This window comes from Chenopodium quinoa, unplaced genomic scaffold (assembly GCF_001683475.1).
Source record: "Chenopodium quinoa cultivar QQ74 unplaced genomic scaffold, ASM168347v1, whole genome shotgun sequence".
In the NCBI taxonomy this organism is placed as follows: Eukaryota; Viridiplantae; Streptophyta; class Magnoliopsida; order Caryophyllales; family Amaranthaceae; genus Chenopodium; species Chenopodium quinoa.
In genome coordinates this window covers 5,068,342-5,093,435 of record NW_018743292.1, presented here as the reverse complement: position 1 = coordinate 5,093,435, position 25,094 = coordinate 5,068,342, and the positions used below count along the sequence as shown (strand labels likewise).

The window sequence follows — 25,094 nt, the reverse complement described above, 5'->3', positions numbered from 1 at the left end:
ATAAGAACCATTCTTCCACGATTCTTGCACGATATATAAGAACCATTTTTGCACGATTCTCCCCCAATGAACGAAAACGTTGTTCTTATTGAATAGCAGCAGCGCATTGCATTGTTGCACGATACTTGAAACAATTCTTGCACGATTATTCCACGATTTTTGAGAAGAGGAACAGATTGAAGCTGCTGAAACAGGTGAGTGCGGTCAATTGTTCGGTTGTTTGGTAATTATGGTTTAAATTCTCTTCAATTATTATTTGCAATTGTTTCGTACTCGGATTAATGGTTGGATTATGTTATGTACGCATCTAAATGCCCAATTGCGAAATTAGGGTTCGTCAGAAATTGAATTTGGGGCTTTTCGTATTATGAAATTAAAAATGAATTTTGTTGCTGTAAATGTTAATTCGTCAGTGTACAAATCTGTAAATGTGATTGTCGATCTAAAATTGATGCAGATTATGTCGTTTGTTAGCTCTTCCCCTCCTGAGGCTAGAAAATGTAAGTGTGGTGTGCCAATGGCCAAGCTCACTAGCTGGACAAGGGAGAATCCAGGCAGGAAGTTCATATCATGTAAGTTTTATGACCCAATAACTGAAACAAGGGGTTGCAAAGCTTTCGAATGGGTTGATCAACCTGATGGAACAGATTGGCAAACAGGGGTTATCAACAACCTGTTGTTGGATAAGAAGCTGCTAAAGGGTGAAGTTAATGAATTGAAAAGGGAAGTTGATGAAATCAGTGGCCAAAGGAGGTGCCTACTTAATGAAGTTGATAATTTGAAGATGAGATGCAAGGCCTTGAACGCTGACAGGAAGAGAATGAACAGGGAGTGCAATGAAGGGAAGGTGTCTTCAATCAGCTGTTTTGGTTGGGTGGGCATGGCCATTTGTATAGGTTTGTCAATGGGTGTAGTTTTCCTAATGGCTAAGGGTGTGTAATAGTAAGTTGTATTAAGTAGTTATAATTTCTTGTAATGACTTGAAGTGTTATAAATATGTCTTTTAATCAACCTATTTATGCCTTGTCTAAGTTGTTAAATTGAGAATGTTTAAACATTGGAAAAGGATTTAAACATGTGAAACATTAAAACATGGGAAATATGTGAAACACTAAGATAGTTCAAGTACAGGTTGACAAAAGAACCTTACTTCAACATGTTTCAATGGCAATCAAAGCCATGCAACCATTACAATTCAATATCTAATTGTTCAAATTTGTTAAGGGATGCCACTAAAAAACTAGCAAGTTACATAACCAGTCATGAGTACATAATAAAAGTTTGAAATTGTTCAACAGACATAATGTTTGATATCCAGCATGAGTACATCACTGAGTAAGGTTGTTGAGGGATTGCAGCCTGGCCCTTGTTACAACACATGTGGCTGTTGTAGGCTGACTTGAGGAAGACCTTGTCTTTCTTTTTGGTTGGCTTGAGGCAGGCTGACTTGAGGAAGGCAGAGCTGAGGATGGCTGACTTGAGGATGGCTGAGCTGAGGAATGCTGAGCTGAGGAAGACTGTGGCTGTGGGCGCTTACTGAATGGCAGACAACCTTCTTGCTCTTGAGGAAACTTTTTGTTTCCTATGCTGTTTGGTCCAGCCCCAATTGCACTCTATGACATGCATATCAAAATAAAAAGTCAATGGAAAAAACACATACATATATAAAACAAAGGGGGAGTTGGTGTAATGCTTGTGTTACCTTTTTAGCAGCCCTAATCTCTTTCTTCTTCCTCTCCTCCACCATCCAAGGAGTGTTCAGTGGGGGTCTGCCTGCTGACTTTATCAGCTCTGTAGCTGGTGCAGCAGGTACTTTGCAAGTCTTGGCATAATGCCCAAATCCCCCACAGTTGCTACATTGCTTCTTCCTCTTGGTACTTGCCTGACCACCTGAAGAAGAACATTCTCCTGGCTCAAGCTTCCTTTTTTTGCTCTTTGGTCTCCCAGGTTGCACCTTAACAGAAGGGGGTAGTGGTTCCCTCATTCTGACTCTCTCCCAGTGCTTTGGGCCAGGCATTGGTTGGACAGCTGGTTCATAAGCAGACCTGTATGTGTCCATGGTATAGTATGGGTCAACAGCAGCCTCTATGTCACCCCTCATATCCAATATGCAGGCATAAGCATGAACACATGGAATGCCAGTGAGTTCCCAATGGTAACATGTGCAGGTCTCCTTGTCCAAATCAACCAACACCTGGTCATCCTTCAGCTGCACCTCAAATGTATTCCCTCTGGATGGCTGCACCACACAGGATCTAGCCACAAAGTCTATCCTCCCCAGAACATGCCTCACATATGGCACTAAGTTGTGTGTAACTGTTTTTGAATCCTCCCACTTTTCATTATTCCTGTTCATAATATACCTCCTCATCCATTCCATTTGGGTGAGGATAGGTTTATCTCTGGCAGGCCTAATGACTGCATTGAAAGTCTCACACATGTTGTTCAACAACATGTTGGACTTGCAGTTTGGTGTGAATGCATGTCTAGACCAATGGTGGGGAGGAATGTTGATTAAATACTCATATGCCTCTTCATCGAGGAATTTGATAGACTCCATGGCAATTTCATGCTCAAACTGACATATAAAAGCATTCCAAAAATCACACCAAGCATATACAAGCTAACCAATATAAAAACACACCAACAGTTATATAAAAGCATAGGCTAGCTTCAACAATCAATAAACTTACAATGGTGGTGGCCCTAGCTGCTCTCCAAAACAGCTCCTTAAAGGTTGATCCAGTGAAGTTGAGCTTGAAGTTAGCCCAAATATGCCTCACACAAAACCTTTGCTCAGCTTTGGGAATAACATCAGCCATTGCTTTAATCAAACCCTACCAAATGCAGACAAAAGTATAATCATCAGTCAATCACATACATACACATGAAAACTTAGAAATTGAACCTAAATAGTTAAGAGGGAAACAGAAGCATTACCTTTTGCCTGTCAGACATGATGGTCAGCCCAGCTCCTTGATCATGTGTGAACATTGACATAAGGGATTCCAAGAACCAACCCCAAGTTTCCTGGTTTTCAATATCCACTGTGGCCCAAGCTAGAGGAAACAAGTTGTTATTCCCATCCTTAGCAACTGCCACCAGAATTTGCCCAGGAAAGGCACCCTTGAGGTGACAACCATCCAACCCTATTAAAGGCCTACAACCCTTTGCAAATCCATCTCTCAATGGCCTTAAACAGATGAACATCCTCATGAACAATGGTGGCTCTGGCCTGTCAATACCATCAACAACAACATTGCACCCTGAACCAGGGTTGTACTTCATCACAGCTTTCCCATAATCCCACACCCTAGCATACTGCTCCCTAGCTGAACCAAATATCAGTAGTTTTGCCCTACACCTAGCTAGCCATGCCTTATAGTAACTCACATCAACTCCTAAATCATTCAAAATCCTAGCCCTAATCTCCTTAATTCTCCAACCAGGGTTACTCCTAAACTCTTCTAAATACCTCTCTGCTATGTATTCAGCAGTAAGCATCTTGTTCTTCTTTACTCTGAAGCAGGAATGGTCTAAATTCAAGGTTTTGATTTGCCAAGTTTGCTGCTTAACAAGTTTTGATGCAAACACCTTGAACTGACACTTTACCCCCCCCACACATGTACAAGCAGGCATTCTACAAGTGTAGCTATTGAACTCACAGCCACATCTATATCTACACTGAACTGTAACCCTTGTACTGTCATTATGCAAGTAGTAGAACTCATACCTGTTTTGAATGGCATGAAGTCTTAAGGCCCTCCTCAAGACTGAAGCATTACTGAATTTCTGATTTAACTTCAACTTGATTGGGTTGTCAAAGTCCACATCAGCATTAAACCAAGGAGCATAGTCCTGTTCCTCATCAGATCCACACAAACTCCTTGAATCATCTGAATCAGCATCACTTTCTGGATTCACCTTCGGTTTTCCAACATCCAAATCATTTGTCAACTCTACTCTCTTATCTTTGCCAACCCTGTCATCTACTGCACTCTCCAAACCTTTCCTAAGGCTCTTGTTCACTTTGGCCAAGATCTCCTTTGACCCTTCAATATACCATTCCTCATCCCCTTCATCAAATTCTTCTTCACCAGGTTCCCAATCTTGTCCCTCATCACTCAAATCTGAACTTGAATAACCAGATCCTTCACATCCATCATCCTTTTCTTCATCAAACCTCAACACTTTAGCATTAGCTGAGGCTTTCCTAGGTGGACTCTCCTCCCTTTGTTCAGTTTCTGTCTTCTTAAACCTAGGGCTCCTCCTAATAGTCGATGTATTTGAACTTTCTACCTTCTTATCCTTTTTTTTTGTCTTTGCAGGATTGGGTTGGGCCTCTTGTATGGGCTGACTAGGAGCTTCTGTTGTTACAAAAACCTCAACATACCCCTCTTCATTTACTGTCTCCAAAAGGCCCTTAACCTCTTCACTGTTAACTAGTTCCCTTTTCCCAGTGTTAAAGGTTTTCCCCTTCTGCCTATACCAACAGCTGTAATGCATAGGCACATCCATATCACCATTAACAAAACCATGAATTGCAGCTGTTCTAATCAAATGCACATCCAACTTAGATACTTGAACCTTCCTCTTCCAGTAACACCAACCACCACACCAACACAGCAGCTGCCTGTTTTTGGTTACTCTTTTAGGGACAAAAGCACCTCCCACTCTAAGGCAGATGTCAACCAAACTATCCTTGTCACCCATTATCTACCCACCAGTGAAAAACATATACAACATATTAAAAGCCATGTAACTATACATGCACAATACGAATAAACAAATCCATCACAGCCACACAAACAAACACATAAAAAAATTGAAAATAAACATATACAAGCCAATGTAGGTGCTCAGTAACATAAATTAATCAACAAACCACACTTGCTAGTTTAATTAACAATAAACCACCTTAATTAATCTCTACTTTCAATTACGAAATCCAATTAACCTAAGTCGCATAGTCAGTTACAGAAATTGATTTATCAAGGCTTTCCTACTGTGGTCCCAAAATTTACCCTAATTACCCAATTATTGCAAGGTTTACAGCAATGAAGCACCAGTAATTGACGAAATTGCTATCAAAGGAGAGCAATTTTACCTTATTTTCTGTGAATTTCAAGCGGCTTTCGCACTTTTGTAGTTGAAGAAGATGATGAAGAAACCCTCCTGAGCTTATCTTCTCCAACGTTGACACCACCCTACACTCCACTTCTCAGCCAAGATCTCCTTTGGTTCAAAAGCGAAATCAATGAAGGTTCAGAAAGAATTCAATGCAGACGGTTGGTGCGAATTCAATGAAGAAAGAAGTTTCGTGTTTTGCTGGGTGAAAATTGAAGTTCAAGCCAATTTGTGGGACCCACGTTAAATTTCCGTGACGGAAATCGTTAACTGGTGTTAACTTCCAACTTTTATATTTTTGGGAGGTGTTAAAATAAAAGTTTTTTTTTGGGGGGTGTTAAAAACCATTTTCAGCCTTTTGTCAGGTGTTAAAATCCAATTTATCCTTAAAAATAAAAGGATAAAAAAAAGGTGATGTGTATTTATGGTGGGGTATATTAAAAAGTGGAGGATAAAGTGATGAGGAGTTTTTTTTAGAGCATTGGTGTAGTAAAAAAAACCTCTCATGAGAGGAATTGGATGGGAAGAGAGAGAAAGTGGGTAGAGAGAGATTGAGGGGTTTGTTTTCTCCTCACTGCTGATAATGGTCTTAAAGCAAAGTTGTAATTCACATTATTATATTGATAAGAAAAAGATATTGTAAAAAAATTAAAATAAACAATGGATTATTAGGGAGAGATGTCAGAAGATATTTGAGAGAATCTAAAAAATTGATTGTATCTTTATATGATTTTAGAAAAAAGATCATAGTGATAGTTGAGATGATCATAAATCTCAATATATTTCTTAGAAAATAAATCCTCAAAATATAATGTATCAAATTTTATTAGGGATGGATTGTAGAAAATAACTGAAAAACTAATGTGCCTTAAGATTTAAGCGTGTTAAAAACTAGGAAATTTTAGAAAATAGCACCAGAAAAAACACAAAATTTTGATTATAACACCACAAAATTTCAAAGTTTTATTATAACACCACTTAAAAAATTAAAATTTTGGCTTCATCACCTAAATGGTTATGACGTTAGAGGAACTATTAGTTAGGCCCACTGCAACGGCTATTTTTTTCAAAGTCTTTTATATAGTTGCGATATCCTTCACAATCATTCAACTGTTGATCTGTTTACACAAAATTAGGGTTCAAATTTTGCGAATTCAACAATCAAATTGCCCAAATTGTTTGATATAAGCATCATTGTTCGGGGGAGGAAGATTTGAAATTAGGTAATTGTGTCAATACCACTGCAGAAAACCCTAATTTATCATTCTTAAATGTTATGTAAATCAATCTATGTTGTTGAATTAAGTACATAATTCAGTTCGCATGTGTAAGTAATCATATAATTCGTACTTATTTCATGAAGTATGTGTGTTAATTGTCCTCATATTTGCGAAAAATGAACTTAGGGTTCATCGCAAAAATTATTTGGGGGTTTTGATTTTTAGGATCGATTATTTAATTTCCTTGGTTCATTTGTATGGTTTTTCATAGTAAGAATGGTTTTGCTTATTGTGGATGGCATATTAATGCAGGAGATGTCTTTCATAAGTTCCTCTCCTTCAAGGGAGAAGAAGTGCAAGTGTGGTGTTCCTTTTGCGAAGCTTACCAGTTGGACAAGGGAGAACCTTGGTTGGAAGTTCAGAACATGCAAGTTCTATGATACTGTAACTGAAAGCCGGGGTTGTAAAGTATTTGAATGGGTGGATGAACCTGATGGGACAGCCTAGCAAACAGAGGTGATCAACAATTTGTTGTTGGACAAGAAGCTGTTGAAGGGAGAAATTACTGACTATAAAAGGGAAGTTGATGATCTTGATGGACAGATGAGGTGTTTGCTCAATGAAGTGGACAGCCTGAAGATGAAATGCAAGGCTTTAAACTCATACAGGAAGAAGATGAATAGAGAGATGCATGGAAGAAATGGAAGATCAGAGCACTCTGTTCTGTGTATTGTTTTTGGGATTAGTTTAGTCATGTTAGTGATGGTAGTTATTGGGGGGTTTGTAATGCTTAAAATGTAATTTGTCCTAAGGCATGAATAATACTAGTAGTGCTTTTGTAATGGTTTATAAGTGGCATTGAACCACTTTTGCAATGTATTGTATACAATATTTTGGATGGAATGATTAAAGCAACTACTTAGTAATCTGAAATTGCATTGAAACCAAATGAGCAAATTACTTGCATTGCTTAACAAAATAGGCTTTTAAAGCCTAACACCAGAGTATGACTTGATCAAAATAAGCTTACAAAGCCTAACACTAAAAGTATGCGTTCAAAAAACAGCCTCTAAGTGTTACACTCAGTCTACTACATGCTAATGTTCAAAATAACAACCTAAAAGTCTAGTATAGAAAAAGGAAACAACATCTAGTTCATTGAGTCAAATTTGCATGTTTAAAAGTCTGCAGCTTAACTCTCCTTGTCTGCACTCCAGTCTGCTGCATTGTGTCTCTGTTTCTAGGATCATTTTCACTAGAAGAGGGGGTGTTATGTTGGTTGGACCTTGGTTGGGCTTGTTGACTATTTGAACCTTTCCTCTTGCTGAGTGATTCACAACCTGGTTGCTCTTGGGGAAAAGTCTTGTTCCCAATGCTATTTGGACCAGTTCCTACTGCACTCTGTGGTTAACAGAGAAAAAAACAAGTTTCAACATCTAATTGCATCACAAAATAAAATAAAAAAAAAAAGAAAATTGAACAAGTACCAAAGAAAACCTTCTTAGCAGCTCTGATCTCACTCTTCTTCCTCTGCTCTAACTACCCATGGTGAGTTTAAAGGGGGTCTCCCTGCAGATCTTTGCTCAGTTGGTTCAGGTATAATTGGGAGCTTGCAAGTCTTGACATAGTGGCCAAATCCACCACAATTCCTGCATTGTTTTTTTTTCCTTTTCTTTCCTCCCTGCTGCCCCCCCTGCTGCAGAAGTTCCCTCACCAGACTCCAACTTTCTTTTCTTCAATTTGGGCCTTCAAGGCTGCACCTTGAAGGCTGGTGGCTAAGGCTCTCTCATTTAACTCTGTCCCAATGCTTTGCCTTGGCATTGGTTGAATTGCAGGCTCATATGCTGCTTTGTAGGTGGCCATACTGTAATAGGGGTGGACATATTGCTCAGCATCACTTCTTTGATCCATTATGCATGCAAAGGCATGGACACATGGGATGCCTGTAAGCTGCCAATGATTACAGGAACAAGTCCCATTTCCTAAGTCAACTAGAACCTGGTCATCCTTCAGTTGCACTTCATAAGTGTCATCCCTGGCAGCTTGAACAATGCAATTCTTAGACACATAGCTCATCCTTTGAAACAACTTATGAACATACGAAGTCAAATTGCTTGTGATTTCCTTGGAGTCCTCCCACTTCTCATTGTTTCTCCTCATCATGTAACTACTCATCCATTCCATTTGGGTGAGGATAGGTTTGTCTCTTGCATCTCTAATAACTGCATTGAAAGTCTCACACATGTTGTTTAGTAACATGTTGGACTTGCAATTGTCACTGAATGCATGTCTGCACTAGTGTTGAGTGGGGATATTGTTCAAGTAATCATAAGCCTCCTCATCAAGCTCCTTAATCTGTTGCATTGGTATTTCATACTCAATCTACAAACATAACAAGAACAGTGTTCTAGTCAAGCTCTTAAATTTGTTCATAACAATCTAAGCTACACACACAACAAGAACAGTGTTCCAGTTTAAAACAATCTAAGCTCATCAGTGAATCCAGTTCAATTTCATAGTTTAATTTGTTCAAAATAATCTAAGCTATAGACTTACATGTGTTGTTGCTTTTGCAGCACTCCAAAAAAGCTCCTTGAAAACTGATCTAGTGAACTTTCGCTTGAAATTTGCCCAAATATGCCTAACACAGAACCTTGTTTCTGCATTTGGCACAACTTGAGCTAGAGCTTCAACCAGTCCCTGTTTAACAGCATCTAAATACATTTATCATACTTCACAAAATAAAGAACAGGACACATTAAAGACTAGAAAAAAACAAGACAATTTTACCTTCTGCCTGTCTGACATGAAGGTGAAGCCTGACCCATCTGCACTCCCAAGGCTATGCATCAGTGATTCCAGGAACCAAACCCAAGTTTCCCTGTTTTCAACCTCACAAGTTGCCCAAGCAATAGGGTAAATGTTGTTGTTTCCATCTTTGGACACTGCAACTAAAATCTGCCATGGGCAAGCTCCTTTTAAGTGGAAGCATCCACCCTAATGATTGGCCTACAACCCTTCAATTAAGAAACCATCTTTCAAAGGCCTCAAACAAACATACATTCTCATAAACAAGGGAGGCTCAGGCTGCTCAATGCCATCTACCACCACATTACAACCAGACCCTGGGTTGTATTTCATTATAGCATTTCCATAATCCCAGACCCTTACATATTGCTCTCTTGCTGAACCAAAAATTGTCAACTCAGCTTTACATCTTTCCATCCAATCCCTAAAGTAAGTCACTTGAACCCCAGGTCTTGTAGCACCCTATCCCTGATCTGCTTAATCTTCCAGGTTGGGTTACTTCTAAACTCCTCAAGGTACCTCTCTGCAATGAACTCTGCAGTGACCTTCTTGTTCTCCCTGCTTCTCACACATCTATGCTTTAACCTCATGCCTTTTATTTTCCAAGTCTGCCATCTAACTAACTTCGTAGCATGGATCTTGAAATTGCACTTCACTCCACCCTTGCATATACACAAAGGCATCCTACTTGTCTTTGTGTCAAACTTACAGCCACATCTATTCCTACACTGACTAGTAATCCTACTACTATTATTGTGTAAAAAGTAGTATTCATACCTATTCTTTATGACATGCACTCCTAGAGTTTTTCTCAAAACTAAAACATTACTGAACTTAAGCCTATTAAAAAGAACAACAGGCTTAGTGAAGTCAGTTTTCTCATTAAACCAAGGATTGTTGTCCTCTTCATCTGATGAACCATCCAAGCTCCTTAGCTCATCTGATTCTCCCTCAATTTCTTCCTGCAGTTGAACCTCACTCACATCCAAGTTCTCATTCAACCTTGACCTAGGATCCTTTACAACCCCCTGATCATGTACATCCAACTGCTTCCTAAGACTTCTTGTTTCCTTCTCCAAAATCTCTTTAGAATTCTGTATAAACCACCTTTCATCCCCACTACCATACTCCTCCTCACCAGGCTCCCAAGTTATGTCAATGTCACTCCTATCAGTAGAAGAATACCCCTCCTCACTTCCAGATTCACTGCCCTCACTATTATCCTCGAAAACCAATCGTTTATCTACAAATTTCTTTTTCCCCTTCCTCTTATCCAACACCTTCCCACTACCAGAAACCCTTTCAAACTTAGCTTTACCTTTCCCCTTATCCAAAAACTTCCCTCTACCAGAAACCCCTTCACTCTTTCCTACCCACTTACCCTTATCCTGTCTAGATCTAGGTTTAGGAGAATCTCCCCTTTGACTCACCTCAGGGTCAGTTTTGTTAAGTCTTGGGCTCTTCCTTTGACACTCTTTTGGGAACAAAAGCACCCCCAACTCTGAATACTATATCAATTAATCCTTCTTGGTTGTTGGCCATTTATCTACCCTATAAACAGATGCAAAACAAGTCAACAAAAGCCAACATATCTTACCCTAATTACACAGTCAAACGCACTACTTTAGTCAACAAAAGCAAACATATTTTATACCAAAACAAGGACAAACTAGTCAACAAGTCACCAAAATCAATGAATTAAAGTAAATAATTAACCAATTACACTAATTCATACTTAAATTAATCACATCCTACTTTAATTACAAGTTCGCACAGTACACAAAGTAAATCACACCCAATTTTACTGGTTTTAGGATTCCTACTACTTTTTTCCCAAATTACCCTACATTCCTCATGAAAATGGCATAGTTAACTTCAATAGTTGCTAAAAACTACTTTAAAGGGTTTGAAAGGTATCTCTTTTGGAATCTTGCTGCTGTTTCTGTCAGAATCCACGAAAAATCCAAGCTTTTTTGTTGTTGAAAATGGCTGACGACTTCTGGCTGAGTTGTTTCGCACCAATACTGACACCTCCCTTTTCAATTCAATTTCTCAACCACACAATTCAACTTAGGGTTTGATTCTTGACAGTAATTTTGGTTGTTGAATATTAACAGAGAGAATTCAATGAAGGAGTAGTAGTTGGGTAATCAATGGAAGGAGAGAGAATTGAATTGAAGAGGATGAAATTTGGAGGGTAAACTAATTTGTGGGCCCCACACATATTTTCCGTCACAGATTCTGTTATTTGGTGGTGAAACCAAAATTTTAATTTTTTAAGTGGTGGTATAATAAAATTTTGAAATTTTGTGGTGTTATAATCAAAATTTTGTGTTTTTCCTGGTGTTATTTTCTAAAATTTCCTAAAAACAAATAAAACCAAATAATTGAGAGTGGGGGATAGCTCAAGTGGTTAGAGCTTCCTTCCCGTTTCCAAGAGATCTTGAGATCGATTCTCACCTCCGTCCTTGTGGCTCTCTAAACACTAAAAGAAAGGAAAAAAATAAATAAAATAAAACCAAATAAAAATCTTGTGTTATTTAGTGTTTATGCCTTTATAGGCATGCATTAGAAATACAGTACTTCTATCACTTTGTAAATGACTAAATAAAATATAGAAATAACAATTTATAAAAAAAAAAAAAAAAAAAAAAAAGGGAAGAAAGGCGAATTCGATTTGTAGTTTATTTTTATCAAGTGGCTAAAATTAAACGGATTAAATACTCAAACATTTATGATTCAACTCAAATAATTGAATAAATTCCTTTCTGTCATACAGAAAATGTGTCTGTGACACTTCGTTTACGAAAAGTTTGCGTAAACGAAATTCTGACGTCGATCAAAATCAAACAATCCAACACCAACGGCAATGATTATGACAGTCACTTACAGGTGTCAACGATGAGTGATACTAGCATTACTAGTGTACTAGTGAGCTTTCCACCATTAGTTCTACTTAACTAAACTCTACATTCGTTGCGTGATCTTACGGGTAACATCCTTCTATACCCACCACAACAACGATACACCTTGTACAAAGCCGTGACCTCAAAATGATAAAGTCGGTTACATTTTAAAATTACTCGTATTTTATGTTATTATTTTCAATCTCCCTTCAATTCTCATTTATTTTAATCATGTGTTAAAAATTTACTTTATTCTTATTTTACACGCAATACACCCAAAAAATTGTATTGTTGGCAAACTTAGCAAGTAAGATTACATGATGTATCACATTATATACGATTAAATTATTACTAAAAAATACAATAAATATAATTAAATGAAAAACAAGTGAATATTATTTGCCTCCGCACCAAATTTAATATGAAATCAATACAATTCTTCAAATAGAATTTTTTTTTCTTTTCGAAAGTGTGACGACATTATAGTGGTTTTACTCGATAAAACTATCTAATACGCTTATACGGGGTAGAAGACATACTAATCACTTTCAAGTTTCAACTTGTAAAGTACGAAATATTTATTATTTTTTGGTTTCTATTTTTAATTTTGTTATAAATAAATTATGTCATGCGCAAAATTATAAACACACTAGCAACAGTACCAAGATCCTCGCTTATTACTTTCTCTGTGTCTGACTCTCTCAGTTAAATCTACCCTAAAACACGGATCTATATAGATTCCCCATTTTCATTTTTTATTTTTTATTTTAATTTTTTATGTAATATTCATTCCTTACTTCACTCAAAATCCTACTCAATAAAAACATTCACACTTAAAACCAATTATTTTCTTGTCAGAATCTGGAAATATTTTTTTTTTCATTCATTGCAATATAATTCTGATACATTTCCATTTCTGGGTATTTCATTGTTTTGGATTTCTTTTACTGGGTATAAAAATTGGACCTATTCTGTTATACAAGTACATTTTAATCTATCAATTAAACAAAAATTTTGGGAAATGATGGATTTTGGGAAATGGGTTTTTCTGGGTTTGGTTTGTTTTGGAACATTTTTGGTTTTTGTTGAAGGTTTTGATTATGCAAATGTGAGTCACATTTCATTTTTGGAGTCCTATGAAGTTTCTGCTGCTCCTCCTCAACCTCTTATGGTTCCTCTTACTCTTATCAATGGAGCTGATTCCAAGGGCGCTGGTATAATCTTTTACTCTAATTTCTTTCAATTCTTGTAATTTTGTTTTGTTGAATTTCAAATCTTGTTTGGGTTTGGTTGTTTTTTTTTATGTTTTTGGTGTCGAGTGAGTCGTAAAGGGCAGTGATGTAGACGGGATTTGATTCCGTGTTTGGATAAAACCCGGCTAGATTATAGCTAACCGAGCTAGTTGGCATCTGTTTCTTGGGTAATTTAGGTTGTGATTGTAGATCTTTGCTTGTTTTGCACTTAAGTTGGAGGAAATGATCAAATAATTTGTTCTGTTTGTGTTGTTGGATTGGTTGAGAGTTTATCTAGCATACAAATTACTTGAAAAGAGTGAAATTTATAGCCTAGGTTGAGAAACAATGGATTATATTGTATGGTTGCTTGGCCAATAAAAAATATGGCATGTTCTGACTTCTGACTGCTTCATAAATGAAACAAGAAGTATTACTCATTTAATGAACCTCATAGTATATGTACATAAGATTCATATGCCATTCATGTTCCTTTTTATCCATATAGGATTAATTTTATTTCATGTCTAGTTTCTAAATCTTATAGATGGAGTTATGAGCTACATCCAGTTGCCCATTCTGCAGGATTCCGTTAACTATGATGATTATTACTATGATATTCGCGGTCCACAAGATTGATAAGGATTAGGACCTGCTTGCTTCTAACTAAATCAAAGAGCATGGTCTAATCTGCTATTAGTGAAGATTGCAGAATTGCAGAGAAATTTGGGTTGTTTATGGGTAATTGGGTAGCAACGAGCCATCTGAGTAATATTGATTGATGAATTATTACCCCTTGTTACTTAGTAAGTTGGGTTATCTTAATGCTAAGCTGGTGTTGACTAGTATGGACCGTTATGATGGTAACTGTTGAAAAGGCTAACCAATTCTGTTTTGATTGTGGTTGTTCTCAATCTTTGTCACCGAAGTTAAGAAAGCTCCTTTCCAACTTTTGATTCTGGGGCTACCTAATGGCATAGTACCTATTCCTCCATAAAGCTTCTGTTATTGCATTTTTATCCTTTTTGTAAATACATTCATAACGAGTTTATTGATTTTAGTTTTTGTTTAATTTAAGTTTGCTTGGACTTAACACTTGGTCACAATATGCTTTAACTTAAATTTGTGATGTTTATGCAGTCTGCTTGGACGGAACATTGCCTGCTTATCATTGGGATCGTGGATATGGATCAGGGGCAAACAGTTGGCTTATTCAATTAGAGGTGTGTAGTAATTAGATGAATATAGTTTTTGTGTGTCTGTGTGCATCTTGAGAAAGATGAAAAAGTTGTTAATTTTCCTGTACATAGATTATAAGATGACCGATTAACTAATATGGATGCTTCCGGGCTATATATTTGTTGAAAGTCGAAAATCTCTCTCCCAGTAAATTACTGACTAGGTGATATGTCAGAAACAAGTGGATTGTGCTAGTAAAGAAAATTTTGAAAGTGTTTCTATGATGATTCTTATTATTTTTCAGAAACCCTTGGTCTGCAATTTTTGGTCTGTTAATGTATGTTTATTACATATGTTGAACTGTAAGTAGGTGTTGCCTTTGAATTGGATTCATTTGTTTTTGAATTTGATGCTTACTCTAGTTTTCAAGCTGGTGTTGTTGCTGTTCTCTTAATGGTTGTTTAACTTCAAATTTTGCCATATTGTGCAGGGTGGAGGTTGGTGTAATAATGTTAGAACATGTGTCTACAGGAAAACGACTCGACGTGGGTCATCTAAATATATGGAAAAGCAATTAGCATTTACAGGATTATTAAGCAATAAGGCAGAGGAAAATCCAGGTTTTATTAATTTCTATACTTGTGCTAAACTCCCCTTCTCCTCGACATTTAGGAATTCTTTGATCTTTAGCATTTGTGACTCAACCACCTTACAAGTGTACAGATTTTTTCAACTGGAATAGAGTAAAGCTTCGATATTGTGATGGTGCTTCTTTTGCTGGGGAAGGCCAAGACGAGGTAGTCGGTTTTTTTTTTTTTCCCAAACCTTCTAGTATTAATCGCACCAATGAGTGAACGGAAATAAAGTTGCTAAGAAAAATCATTTTGTGTGAAAGATCAAAGAAAAATGTCCTTAGGATTACTATGAATGAGTCTATGATTGGGATGCAGGGGAGTAGAAGGTGTCCAGTGCTTCTTGTTTGTTTTGTCAAGTTTGGGAATCATAATAAGTTGTTATTTTTTACAGGCCAACCAACTATTTTTTAGAGGTCAACGCATATGGTCTGTTGCCATGGAAGAATTCATGGGGAAAGGAATGCGTAATGCTGATAAGGCTCTTCTTTCTGGATGTTCTGCTGGGGGTCTAGCATCCATATTGCACTGTGATGAGTTTGGAGACTTGTTCTCAGGACACACCAAAGTGAAGTGCCTGAGTGATGCAGGATTGTTTATGGACGCGTAAGTAACTGTTATTGTTGCTCCTACTTTTTGATGCTTATGAAATTACTGCTATCATTGTCAGTAACAGTAATTTTCAGCAATAAAATGATATTTTAGGTATGTTATTGACATGTTGGCTTTTTAGATTGGATGTCTCAGGTGGACACACTATGAGGGATTTTTACCACGGCGTGGTGACTTACCTGGTAAGAAACTAAATTTCATCTTTTTATCAAAGCATTGGTTACAAGGATAAAGATTTATTTTCAATTAGATGTATGAGCCTTGTGATAGTTTAAGCTCAACTAAACACTTAAACAAGAATGAAAGTCTTCAAATCAACTACTTTGCTGCGAACTTTGGTGCTGTCCTGATTCCAAAGTGACCATTTGGGATATAATGGTTTGTGAATTTGTATGCAATAAGATTTGTGTATCATGGCATTTTGGAGTGGTGGAACAGAGGATGGATTGTGAGGTTATTATTTGTTGCCTTACAAACTATTAAACTACGACATTTTTGTGGCAGTGATGTGTGCTTAGACCAGTGAACTTATTCGTAAAACTCGGCTAAATGTGGCCACATTAACACATGTCATTCATACCAATGTTCTAGCATATATATCCAACTTAGGTACTTCCAGAATAAAGAAATTCCATATAAGATGAGCTGTATATGTAGAATGACTGTCATAACATGTTGATTTAAGACATTGATGTTGTTCATTATATGTTAGTTGTATATATTATGATTTGTACTGTTAAACACTTATTTTATGAATTAATACTCATATATCTTTCAGGGTGTTGGAAAAAATCTGCCTTCTTCCTGTACTAACCACATGGATTCAACTTCGGTAATCCTTCTCTAAGTTCTTCAGACAATTTGTATGCTAGATATAATGAGAACTTTAACTCCATAGTGCTATTAATATTTTGCCTAATTCTTCACCTGTGACCTGAAACCTTGTTATCTGTCTGTCTTTTTGCAGTGCTTTTTTCCTCAAAATTTAATCACCAACATCAAGACACCATTATTCATTCTCAATGCAGCTTATGATGCATGGCAGGTCTGCTGATTGTTGTCTTTATATACTTGAATTTGTATTTAGCACTAAACTTTGTCAATCAACTTTTTCAAAACTCACACAATTGACATATTATATGCTACTGAATTCAGGTTCAAGCTAGTTTAGCCCCAAGAACAGCTGATCCTCACCACTTATGGGATCAATGCAAAATGAATCACGCACGTTGTTCTGCATCACAAATCCAATTTTTCCAGAGTAAATTCCAGCAAATTCTAAGCATTACGTGTTTTTCCGTTCCTTTTTTGAAATTCTTCTCAGGATTATCATAATTTACTGTTGCAGGATTCAGAACTCAAATGCTAAATTCACTGAAGGGTTTCTCAAGGTCTAGATCAAATGGGCTATTCATCAATTCATGCTTTGCTCACTGCCAATCTGAGAGGCAGGACACATGGTTTGCGGATGATTCCCCAGTTCTTCGTAACAAGGTATCTGAATCTTTCAGTTCTTCAGTTTTGCAGCAATACAATTACTGTCACCCCAATGTTACAGCAGTCACGTAGACATGTTTATAAAACTATACAATAAAATCTTTTGGTCAAGTCTAAATTCTTAAGGTTTATTGTTATTAAAATAAAACGTATCATAATTTGAATTTGTCTTGTTTGCTGGAGTATGAATTAATTTTCCGTGTTAGAAAAATCCAAGCTGTGAGAGGTGGGGGCTGAGTGTGGGGAAGGCTTGCATGTGCTCGTTTAGGATGGATTATTAAGGAGGGATTACAAAATAATACAAAAGATGCCATGCTTTATAACTTAAGATTTGACTCTTATCTTATTGGTACTCCTTATGGAACAAAAATGCATACATATTCAATTCCTCAGTAGACTTTTCACAATTATTGACTTTGCGGACCAAGTTGTATTATTGTATTCGTTACATCATTACTCCGTATATTAGTAATCAAGAACTCAATCCGTGATCCTCTGTACATACAAAATCCATTGAATATTTAATGCTACCCGAAAGTCTGCTTGAAAAGACATTCTTCTGCTCATCATCCATTTTACCAGTTTATTCGACTTTATTTATGTGAAATTATCTAGTGGGTCTGTGGAATCTGTCTCTCTCTCAGTCTAGGCTAATTAGAGGTAAAATTGATGCCTTTTAGACTTCCCTTAATGTTGTGCGACAGCGGAAGCAAAGGTCGAAAACAAACAAGAAAACAATAAAGAAATTCAATGCAAACAATAAGAACAACACCAAGAATTTACGTGGTTCACTATCGATGTGATAGCTACATCCACGGGCACCGAGATCGAATGATTTCACTATAAACTGGCAAAGATCACAAAGATTACAATGAAGAACTTAATCACTCAAAGTATTCTCTCTCTTGTGTTTCTCTCACCATCACCCTAATAATAATAATAGGAAGTTTATATAGTATTGACTCCTAATTAGAATATACTTAGGTTACAATATCACAAAAAAGATAAATATTAAATTCGTAACCGCTGAAAACCCAGATCGCCCGATCGGGCGAAGGCCCGCCCGATCGGGCGCGAGAGCACATCTTTTCCAACAACCGAAGTACTCAAGAAACCCCTTCCGCCCGGTCAGACCGGGCAATGTCCGCCCGATCGGGCGAAGGCTCGCCCGGTCGGGCGAAGGCTCGCCCGGTCGGGCGAAGGCTCGCCCGGTCGGGCGCGAGAGCAGTTTCTTCAACGAATTTGCCAGGCACCTCTTCTTCTTCCGCCCGGTCAGACCGGGCAATGTCCGCCCGATCGGGCGGACAAAGCTACGAAGTACGAGTCACCTAATATACTTATCAACAATCTCCACCTTGACGAGAACTCGTAGTCAGCAAACAACCCCATCAAGACATAGTGAAAAAACATCTCAAGCCAAACCCGATGCAGGACTCATGCATAAGCCATACATCCCGATAAGTCTTCAACCAAGACCCATCACATACTCGTCTCCAAGTATAACAACTCATAATGCTCCACCTGCATCACAAGCCCCGGGCAAGCTCCACCTTAAGGCCAACACACCTACACCAGGAGCTCCCCAACTTCGCCCCTCAGGGCCTACTACATCACGTAGTAATCAATATTTAGCAAGTCTAAGCAATGTTTAAACTTGCTAAACGGAACAGGCTTAGTGAAGAAATCAGCCGGGTTGTCAGCAGTCCCAATCTTCTTCACCTTAATCCTCTTGTCAGTACGCAAGAAATGATACCTGACATCAATGTGCTTCGTCCGATCATGGTGTACTTGATCTTTAGCTAAGCAAATCGCACTTAGACTATCACAATACACTGTAGCAAAATCCTGTGCAATACCCAGTTCACCTACTAGGCCTTTGAGCCAAATAGACTCCTTAGCTGCAGAAGTTAAAGCCATATACTCAGCTTCAGTAGTTGACAACGTAACTGATGACTGCAATGTAGACTTCCAACTAACCACAGAACCACCCAAAGTGAACACATAACCAGTCACAGACCTCCTGGTATCCACATCAGCTGCATAATCAGAATCACTGTACCCAGTGACCAAGCATTCCCTACCATTCCCGTACACAAGACCAATATCAGTTGTCCCTCTCAGGTAGCGAAAAATCCTTTTCACCCCTTGCCAGTGTTCCCTCCCAGGTCGAGCCATAAACCTGCTTACAACACTAACAGCATGCGCAATATCCGGCCTAGTACAGACCATAGCATACATCAAACAACCAACCGCGTTTGCATATGGAACTCTAGACATATAAGACAACTCCTCCTCTGATTGAGGTGACATAGACAAAGACAACTTACAACTAACAGTAGTTGGCGTACTTATAGGCTTCGATTTTTCCATCCCAAAACGAGACAAAATCTTTTCAATGTAGCTTTTCTGAGTCAAGAAAAGCTTACCTCTAGCCCGATCCCTGTAGATCTCCATACCCAAAATCTTCCTAGCTGCACCCAAGTCTTTCATGTCAAACTCCGAGTTAAGCATCTCCTTTAATCTAGCAATATCAGATTTATTCTTTGTGGCAACCAACATGTCATCAACATATAACAAAAGATAAATCATGGAACCATTATCCAGCTTACTATGATACACACAGCAATCATATGAATTCCTGTCAAAACCTTGTGAAACCATAAAAGAATCAAACCTTTTGTACCACTGTCGGGGGGATTGCTTAAGTCCATACAATGACTTTAGCAATCTGCAGGCATAGTGTTCCTTTCCAGGAACTTCGAATCCTTCGGGCTGCTTCATCAGAATCTCCTCCTCCAAATCGCCATGAAGGAAAGCCGTTTTAACATCCAACTGCTCCAGCTCAAGATCAAAATGTGCTACAATTGACAATAACACACGGATAGAAGTATGTCGAACCACAGGTGAGAATATCTCAACAAAATCAACCCCTTCTACCTGACTGAACCCCTTAGCAACTAGCCTAGCCTTAAAACGTATTTGCTCAGTTTCCGACAACCCTTCTTTCTTCTTGTAAATCCATTTACAACCCACAAGCTTCCTCCCTTCCGGTACCTTTACCAGTTCCCACACTCTGTTCTTGTAAAGAGACTGCATCTCTTCACCCATTGCGGCAAGCCATTGCGCAGACTCACTACAACTAATTGCTTGTTTATATGTGGCAGGTTCAAATGACTCTACATCATCAGCTACACTCAATGCATAACCTGTCATCGCATCAACACAGCAATTTCTTCCCTCCATCTCTTCAATCAATCTAACAGGCTTCTTGATAACTCGTTTAGGCATCTCAAGAATGGTGTCAGGTTGACTAGATGACCCCTGATTAGATTGCTCCACCTCATCCCCAGAGTTAGAATGAGTATGAGTAATCTCAGGTTCAGGAGTACCCGGCACTGGAACATCAGCATCATCATCAATATATTGTACCCGAGGTAAATCAGCAATGGTAGACTGATGTACCTCAAGTACCCCATCTGTCTGTAATAAATTGTCTCCTTCCCTTCTCAAATCTGAAATCTCTGCATTTTTAATTGAATACATGGTGTTTTCATCGAAAGTAACATCCCTACTAAGAATGACCCGACCCTCCGAAGGTGAAAAAATTCTAAACCCCTTCACACCATCCCCGTACCCAACAAAACACCCCTTCTTGGCTCGTGGATCCAGCTTACCCTCAATAACATGATAATAAGCAACACAACCAAAAATCTTCAAATTCGAAAAATTAGGCAACTTACCACTCCAGATCTCAAACGGAATTTTGGAATCAATTCCAGAATGAGGACCCCTATTAATGACATAACAAGCTGTTAACACAGCTTCACTCCAGTACCTCCTCCCAAGCCCTGCATTAGAGAGCATGCATCGAACTCTCTCTAGCAGTGTCTGATTAACCCGTTCTGCTACACCGTTCTGCTGTGGTGTCTTCCTGACAGTATGATGCCGACCTATACCCTCATCTGCACAGAACTGATTAAACTCGTCTTTGCAAAACTCTAGCCCATTGTCCGTTCGTAGCTTCTTGATCTTCCTTCCTTGTCGATTTTCCACCAAAGCTTTCCATTGCTTGAAAACTTTGAAGGCCTCATCCTTTGACTTAAGCAACCTAAGCCATGTGTATCGGGACTTGTCATCAACAAATGACACAAAATAGTGGTAACCTCCCATACCTTCAACTCTAGATGGACCCCAGCAATCTGAATGGATGTAATCGAGCACTGCATCAGTAATGTGAGCACCCTTGCTGAACTTTGACCTGTGTTTCTTACCAAACACACAATGCTCACAAAATTCAAGGTTGGCAACCTTGACCCCGGATAGAAGACCCCTCTTGGACAATAGCTGCATCCCCTTCTCCCCCATATGACCAAGCCTCATGTGCCAAATCTTAGTCATCTCCTGGTGAGATACAGATGCGCAAACCGCAGAACTAGGCAGTGTAACACCCTCAAAAACATAGAGGGTGTTCCTTTTGATACCCTTAAGTACCAACTCAGAACCTCTGAAAATACACAACTCCCCATCTGAAAACACACCATTGTACCCCAAGTCATCCAGGGTACCCAATGAAATCAGATTCTTTCCTAAAGCAGGAACATGCCGTACATTAGTCAAAGTTAACCTCCGCCCATCAACAGTCCTCAACCTCATGGAACCAATACCTGTGACCTTACATGGAGCATTGTTACCGACTATAACCATACCCCCATTGCGAGGTTCATATGTATCAAACCAATCTCGACGTGGACACATATGGAACGAACACCCCGAATCTAGAACCCAGTTATCAGATAAATCATCAGACCTAGCAGAACTGACTAATGCTAAATCTTCCTCTGAATTATAGCTCTCATTCGGTTTCTCTTCAACTACAGCAGCCTGGGACTTGTTTTTCCTCACCGGACAATTATTCCTAAAGTGACCCGGTTCTTTACAGTAATAACATGTTTTAGTAGTAGTTTTACTAGATCCATCCTTGCCGTTTCCAGCACCCGACCCAGCATTGTTCCCCTTGTTAAACCCCTTATTCTTTTTAGACTTTCCGGACTTAACAAACAACCCACTACCATTATCCCCATTATCACTCGTAGCTTTCATTCTGAGTTCCCTAGTATGAAGTGCTGCCTTCACTTCTTCTAAGGTTATAGAATCCTTACCAACAACAAAAGACTCTACAAAATTCTCAAAGCTAGACGGTAGAGATACAAGTAAAATCAACGCAGCATCCTCATCATCAATTTTAACATCTAAATTACGTAAATCAAGCAAAATAGAGTTAAGTTTTTCTAGATGTTCCCGTAAGGAAGTACCTGACTGCATCCGGAGGCTAAACAACCGCTGTTTCAGTAATAATTTGTTGGTCAACGACTTAGTCATATACAATGACTCCAGCTTCAGCCACAATCCAGCCGCCGTTTCCTGATCAGCAACCTCCGTGATGATTTGATCATCAAGACTAAGTAATATGGTAGAGTGTGCCTTCTCTTCCATAACTTCTAACTGCGAGTCAGTCGGTCCGTCTCCTGACTCCGAAGTAGTACTCTTTGGAGCCAACGGACGCCATATCTGCTGTTGTTTTAACAGAGCCTTCATCTTAATTTGCCATAGCCCGAAACTATTTTTCCCGGTAAACTTCTCAATTCTTATTGTTGAATCTCCTGCCATTGTTATCTTCAAGAAACTCTCCAAGGATTGAACCTGAGCTCTTGATACCAATTGTTGTGCGACAGCGGAAGCAAAGGTCGAAAACAAACAAGAAAACAATAAAGAAATTCAATGCAAACAATAAGAACAACACCAAGAATTTACGTGGTTCACTATCGATGTGATAGCTACATCCACGGGCACCGAGATCGAATGATTTCACTATAAACTGGCAAAGATCACAAAGATTACAATGAAGAACTTAATCACTCAAAGTATTCTCTCTCTTGTGTTTCTCTCACCATCACCCTAATAATAATAATAGGAAGTTTATATAGTATTGACTCCTAATTAGAATATACTTAGGTTACAATATCACAAAAAAGATAAATATTAAATTCGTAACCGCTGAAAACCCAGATCGCCCGATCGGGCGAAGGCCCGCCCGATCGGGCGCGAGAGCACATCTTTTCCAACAACCGAAGTACTCAAGAAACCCCTTCCGCCCGGTCAGACCGGGCAATGTCCGCCCGATCGGGCGAAGGCTCGCCCGGTCGGGCGAAGGCTCGCCCGGTCGGGCGCGAGAGCAGTTTCTTCAACGAATTTGCCAGGCACCTCTTCTTCTTCCGCCCGGTCAGACCGGGCAATGTCCGCCCGATCGGCGGACAAAGCTACGAAGTACGAGTCACCTAATATACTTATCAACACTTAATTTGGTGGTGGTTTTGAGCCCAACTAAGGACATGTATTGATCGAACACCAGAGTAACCGGACTATCTAGATAAAATGACTTAGACTTGTCAGATTAATCAAGAAACTGTCACAAACTCTTGGAAAATTTAAAAGATTGTGGTTAACCCTTTGAGTTTTCACTGTCAAAACCTTATGTTTCACTTCATTTTGCTTGTGTTTCTAAATGAATGATTACCTTACAAAATCCTGTGTTTTGAACTTATTTTTGCAGCCTGTGGCGATAGCTGTCGGTGACTGGTTCTTTGATCGATCAGCCATTAAATTCATTGATTGTGCATACCCTTGTGACAATAGTTGCCACAACTTGATATTTCGATAATGAGACAGATTTGTCTCCTCCAGTAGCTTCATCCCCTCCAGTAGTCTCATCCTACTTATTGATTCATTACAACATATCTTTTCTGTTATCGCTGCTGCACATTGAAGTCGTCATTGTAATTTGACGCTGTTCATAATCAGCAATAAGATCGAGGTTTTATTATGGGAGCCTAAAATTTTGGCTTCTCAATTTGTATTCTTAGAATTATTGCCTTCATATTTTCTACCAGTTTGTTTTAGTACTCATTAATTAACCAAATTCAGGCGTTATGTCAGAATCTGTAGCTTGTATCATTAAGAATTTGAAGCTTCAACAATTTGTTGTGTAATATCCAAATCAGCAAAGGAAATTCAGGGCCAAATCTTAGGCCATTAAATCTACATGTTATACAGCAGGAATTCTCTCTTTTGCTGTTCTTGTAAAAGCTCGGTAAGAACTTTAGGGGATCCTTTTCTATTGAGGATATATTTTGTGGGAAATTTTGCTAGTTATCTTTTATATTGTTTCCTAATTCCTAGTGACCTAAGTTAAGGTAATTCTAGGATTAGCATTGTATATATATTGGTATTGATTAATTAATGAAGGCTAAGCCGTAAAATTTTTTCTCCTGTGAAACACAATGATAGGCGGTGGTGACACCCCATCTCCACCAAAAATCGAATCAACCTCTCCCTTCTACCTTGGCCCACAAGATCGGCCGGGAGATTACATCACCTCTCAACGTCTCAAATTGGACAACTTTCATGATTGGTCTCATGCCGTGCGAATTGCGTTGTGCTCTTGACGGAAGTTCGGTTTTCTTGATGGTAGTATCATCACCTTCGAGCCACCATGTACGAAGGATGATTGGATTACAATTCACTGTATGTTAGTTTCTTGGCTAATGAACACTATTGATCCCGAGGTAAAATCTATGCTTTCTCATTATGATGATGCTAAGAAACTGAGGGATGATATACATGAGCGTTTTTGCCTAGTTAATGGTCTTAGAATTCAACAACTAAAGTCTGATATTAATAGCTGTGAACAATCGAAAAGTATGACGGTTGCGGTGTATTACAGTAAATTGTCGGTTTTGTGGGATGAACTTGATCGCCTAGAACCTTTGATTGCTTGCAAGTGTGGGCAAAGTTCATGTAATGTAGGGAGACAACACGCGGATA

At 38.6% G+C, this 25,094-nt stretch overlaps 3 protein-coding genes across 3 annotated transcripts; 2 read left to right on the top strand and 1 right to left on the bottom strand.

Moving 5' to 3' along the window:
• The first annotated feature begins 168 nt into the window (after nt 1–168).
• On the top strand, nt 169–1,197 carry LOC110736593. The gene is made up of 2 exons (XM_021916854.1): nt 169–194; nt 458–1,197. The coding sequence occupies exon 2, from the start codon at nt 461–463 to the stop codon at nt 938–940; it is 480 nt and encodes a 159-aa protein (XP_021772546.1). The 5' UTR covers nt 169–194; nt 458–460; the 3' UTR covers nt 941–1,197.
• A 109-nt stretch (nt 1,198–1,306) lies between these two features.
• Nucleotides 1,307–2,078, bottom strand: LOC110736592 (putative protein TPRXL). The gene is made up of 2 exons (XM_021916853.1): nt 1,703–2,078; nt 1,307–1,613 (listed from the first exon to the last, which is right to left on the bottom strand). The coding sequence occupies exons 1-2, from the start codon at nt 2,057–2,059 to the stop codon at nt 1,329–1,331; spliced, it is 642 nt and encodes a 213-aa protein (XP_021772545.1). The 5' UTR covers nt 2,060–2,078; the 3' UTR covers nt 1,307–1,328.
• A 10,574-nt stretch (nt 2,079–12,652) lies between these two features.
• LOC110736590 (pectin acetylesterase 12-like) lies at nt 12,653–24,410 on the top strand. Its single transcript, XM_021916851.1, has 11 exons — nt 12,653–13,275; nt 14,434–14,516; nt 14,963–15,092; nt 15,196–15,269; nt 15,499–15,710; nt 15,838–15,898; nt 16,495–16,548; nt 16,684–16,761; nt 16,872–16,977; nt 17,065–17,210; nt 23,824–24,410. The coding sequence occupies exons 1-11, from the start codon at nt 13,083–13,085 to the stop codon at nt 23,929–23,931; spliced, it is 1,245 nt and encodes a 414-aa protein (XP_021772543.1). The 5' UTR covers nt 12,653–13,082; the 3' UTR covers nt 23,932–24,410.
• Nucleotides 24,411–25,094: the final 684 nt, after the last annotated feature.

Excerpts from the sequence above, each read along its gene's own strand:
- LOC110736593 (XM_021916854.1), top strand. The coding sequence starts at position 461 with ATGTCGTTTGTTAGCTCTTCCCCTCCTGAGGCTAGAAAATGTAAGTGT.
- LOC110736592 (XM_021916853.1), bottom strand. The coding sequence starts at position 2,059 with ATGGACACATACAGGTCTGCTTATGAACCAGCTGTCCAACCAATGCCT. Across the intron at positions 1,614-1,702 it reads AGATTAGGGCTGCTAAAAAG|AGTGCAATTGGGGCTGGACC; the intron begins GTAACACAAGCA and ends TGCATGTCATAG.
- LOC110736590 (XM_021916851.1), top strand. The coding sequence starts at position 13,083 with ATGATGGATTTTGGGAAATGGGTTTTTCTGGGTTTGGTTTGTTTTGGA. Across the intron at positions 15,899-16,494 it reads ACGGCGTGGTGACTTACCTG|GGTGTTGGAAAAAATCTGCC; the intron begins GTAAGAAACTAA and ends TATATCTTTCAG. Across the intron at positions 16,549-16,683 it reads ACCACATGGATTCAACTTCG|TGCTTTTTTCCTCAAAATTT; the intron begins GTAATCCTTCTC and ends GTCTTTTTGCAG.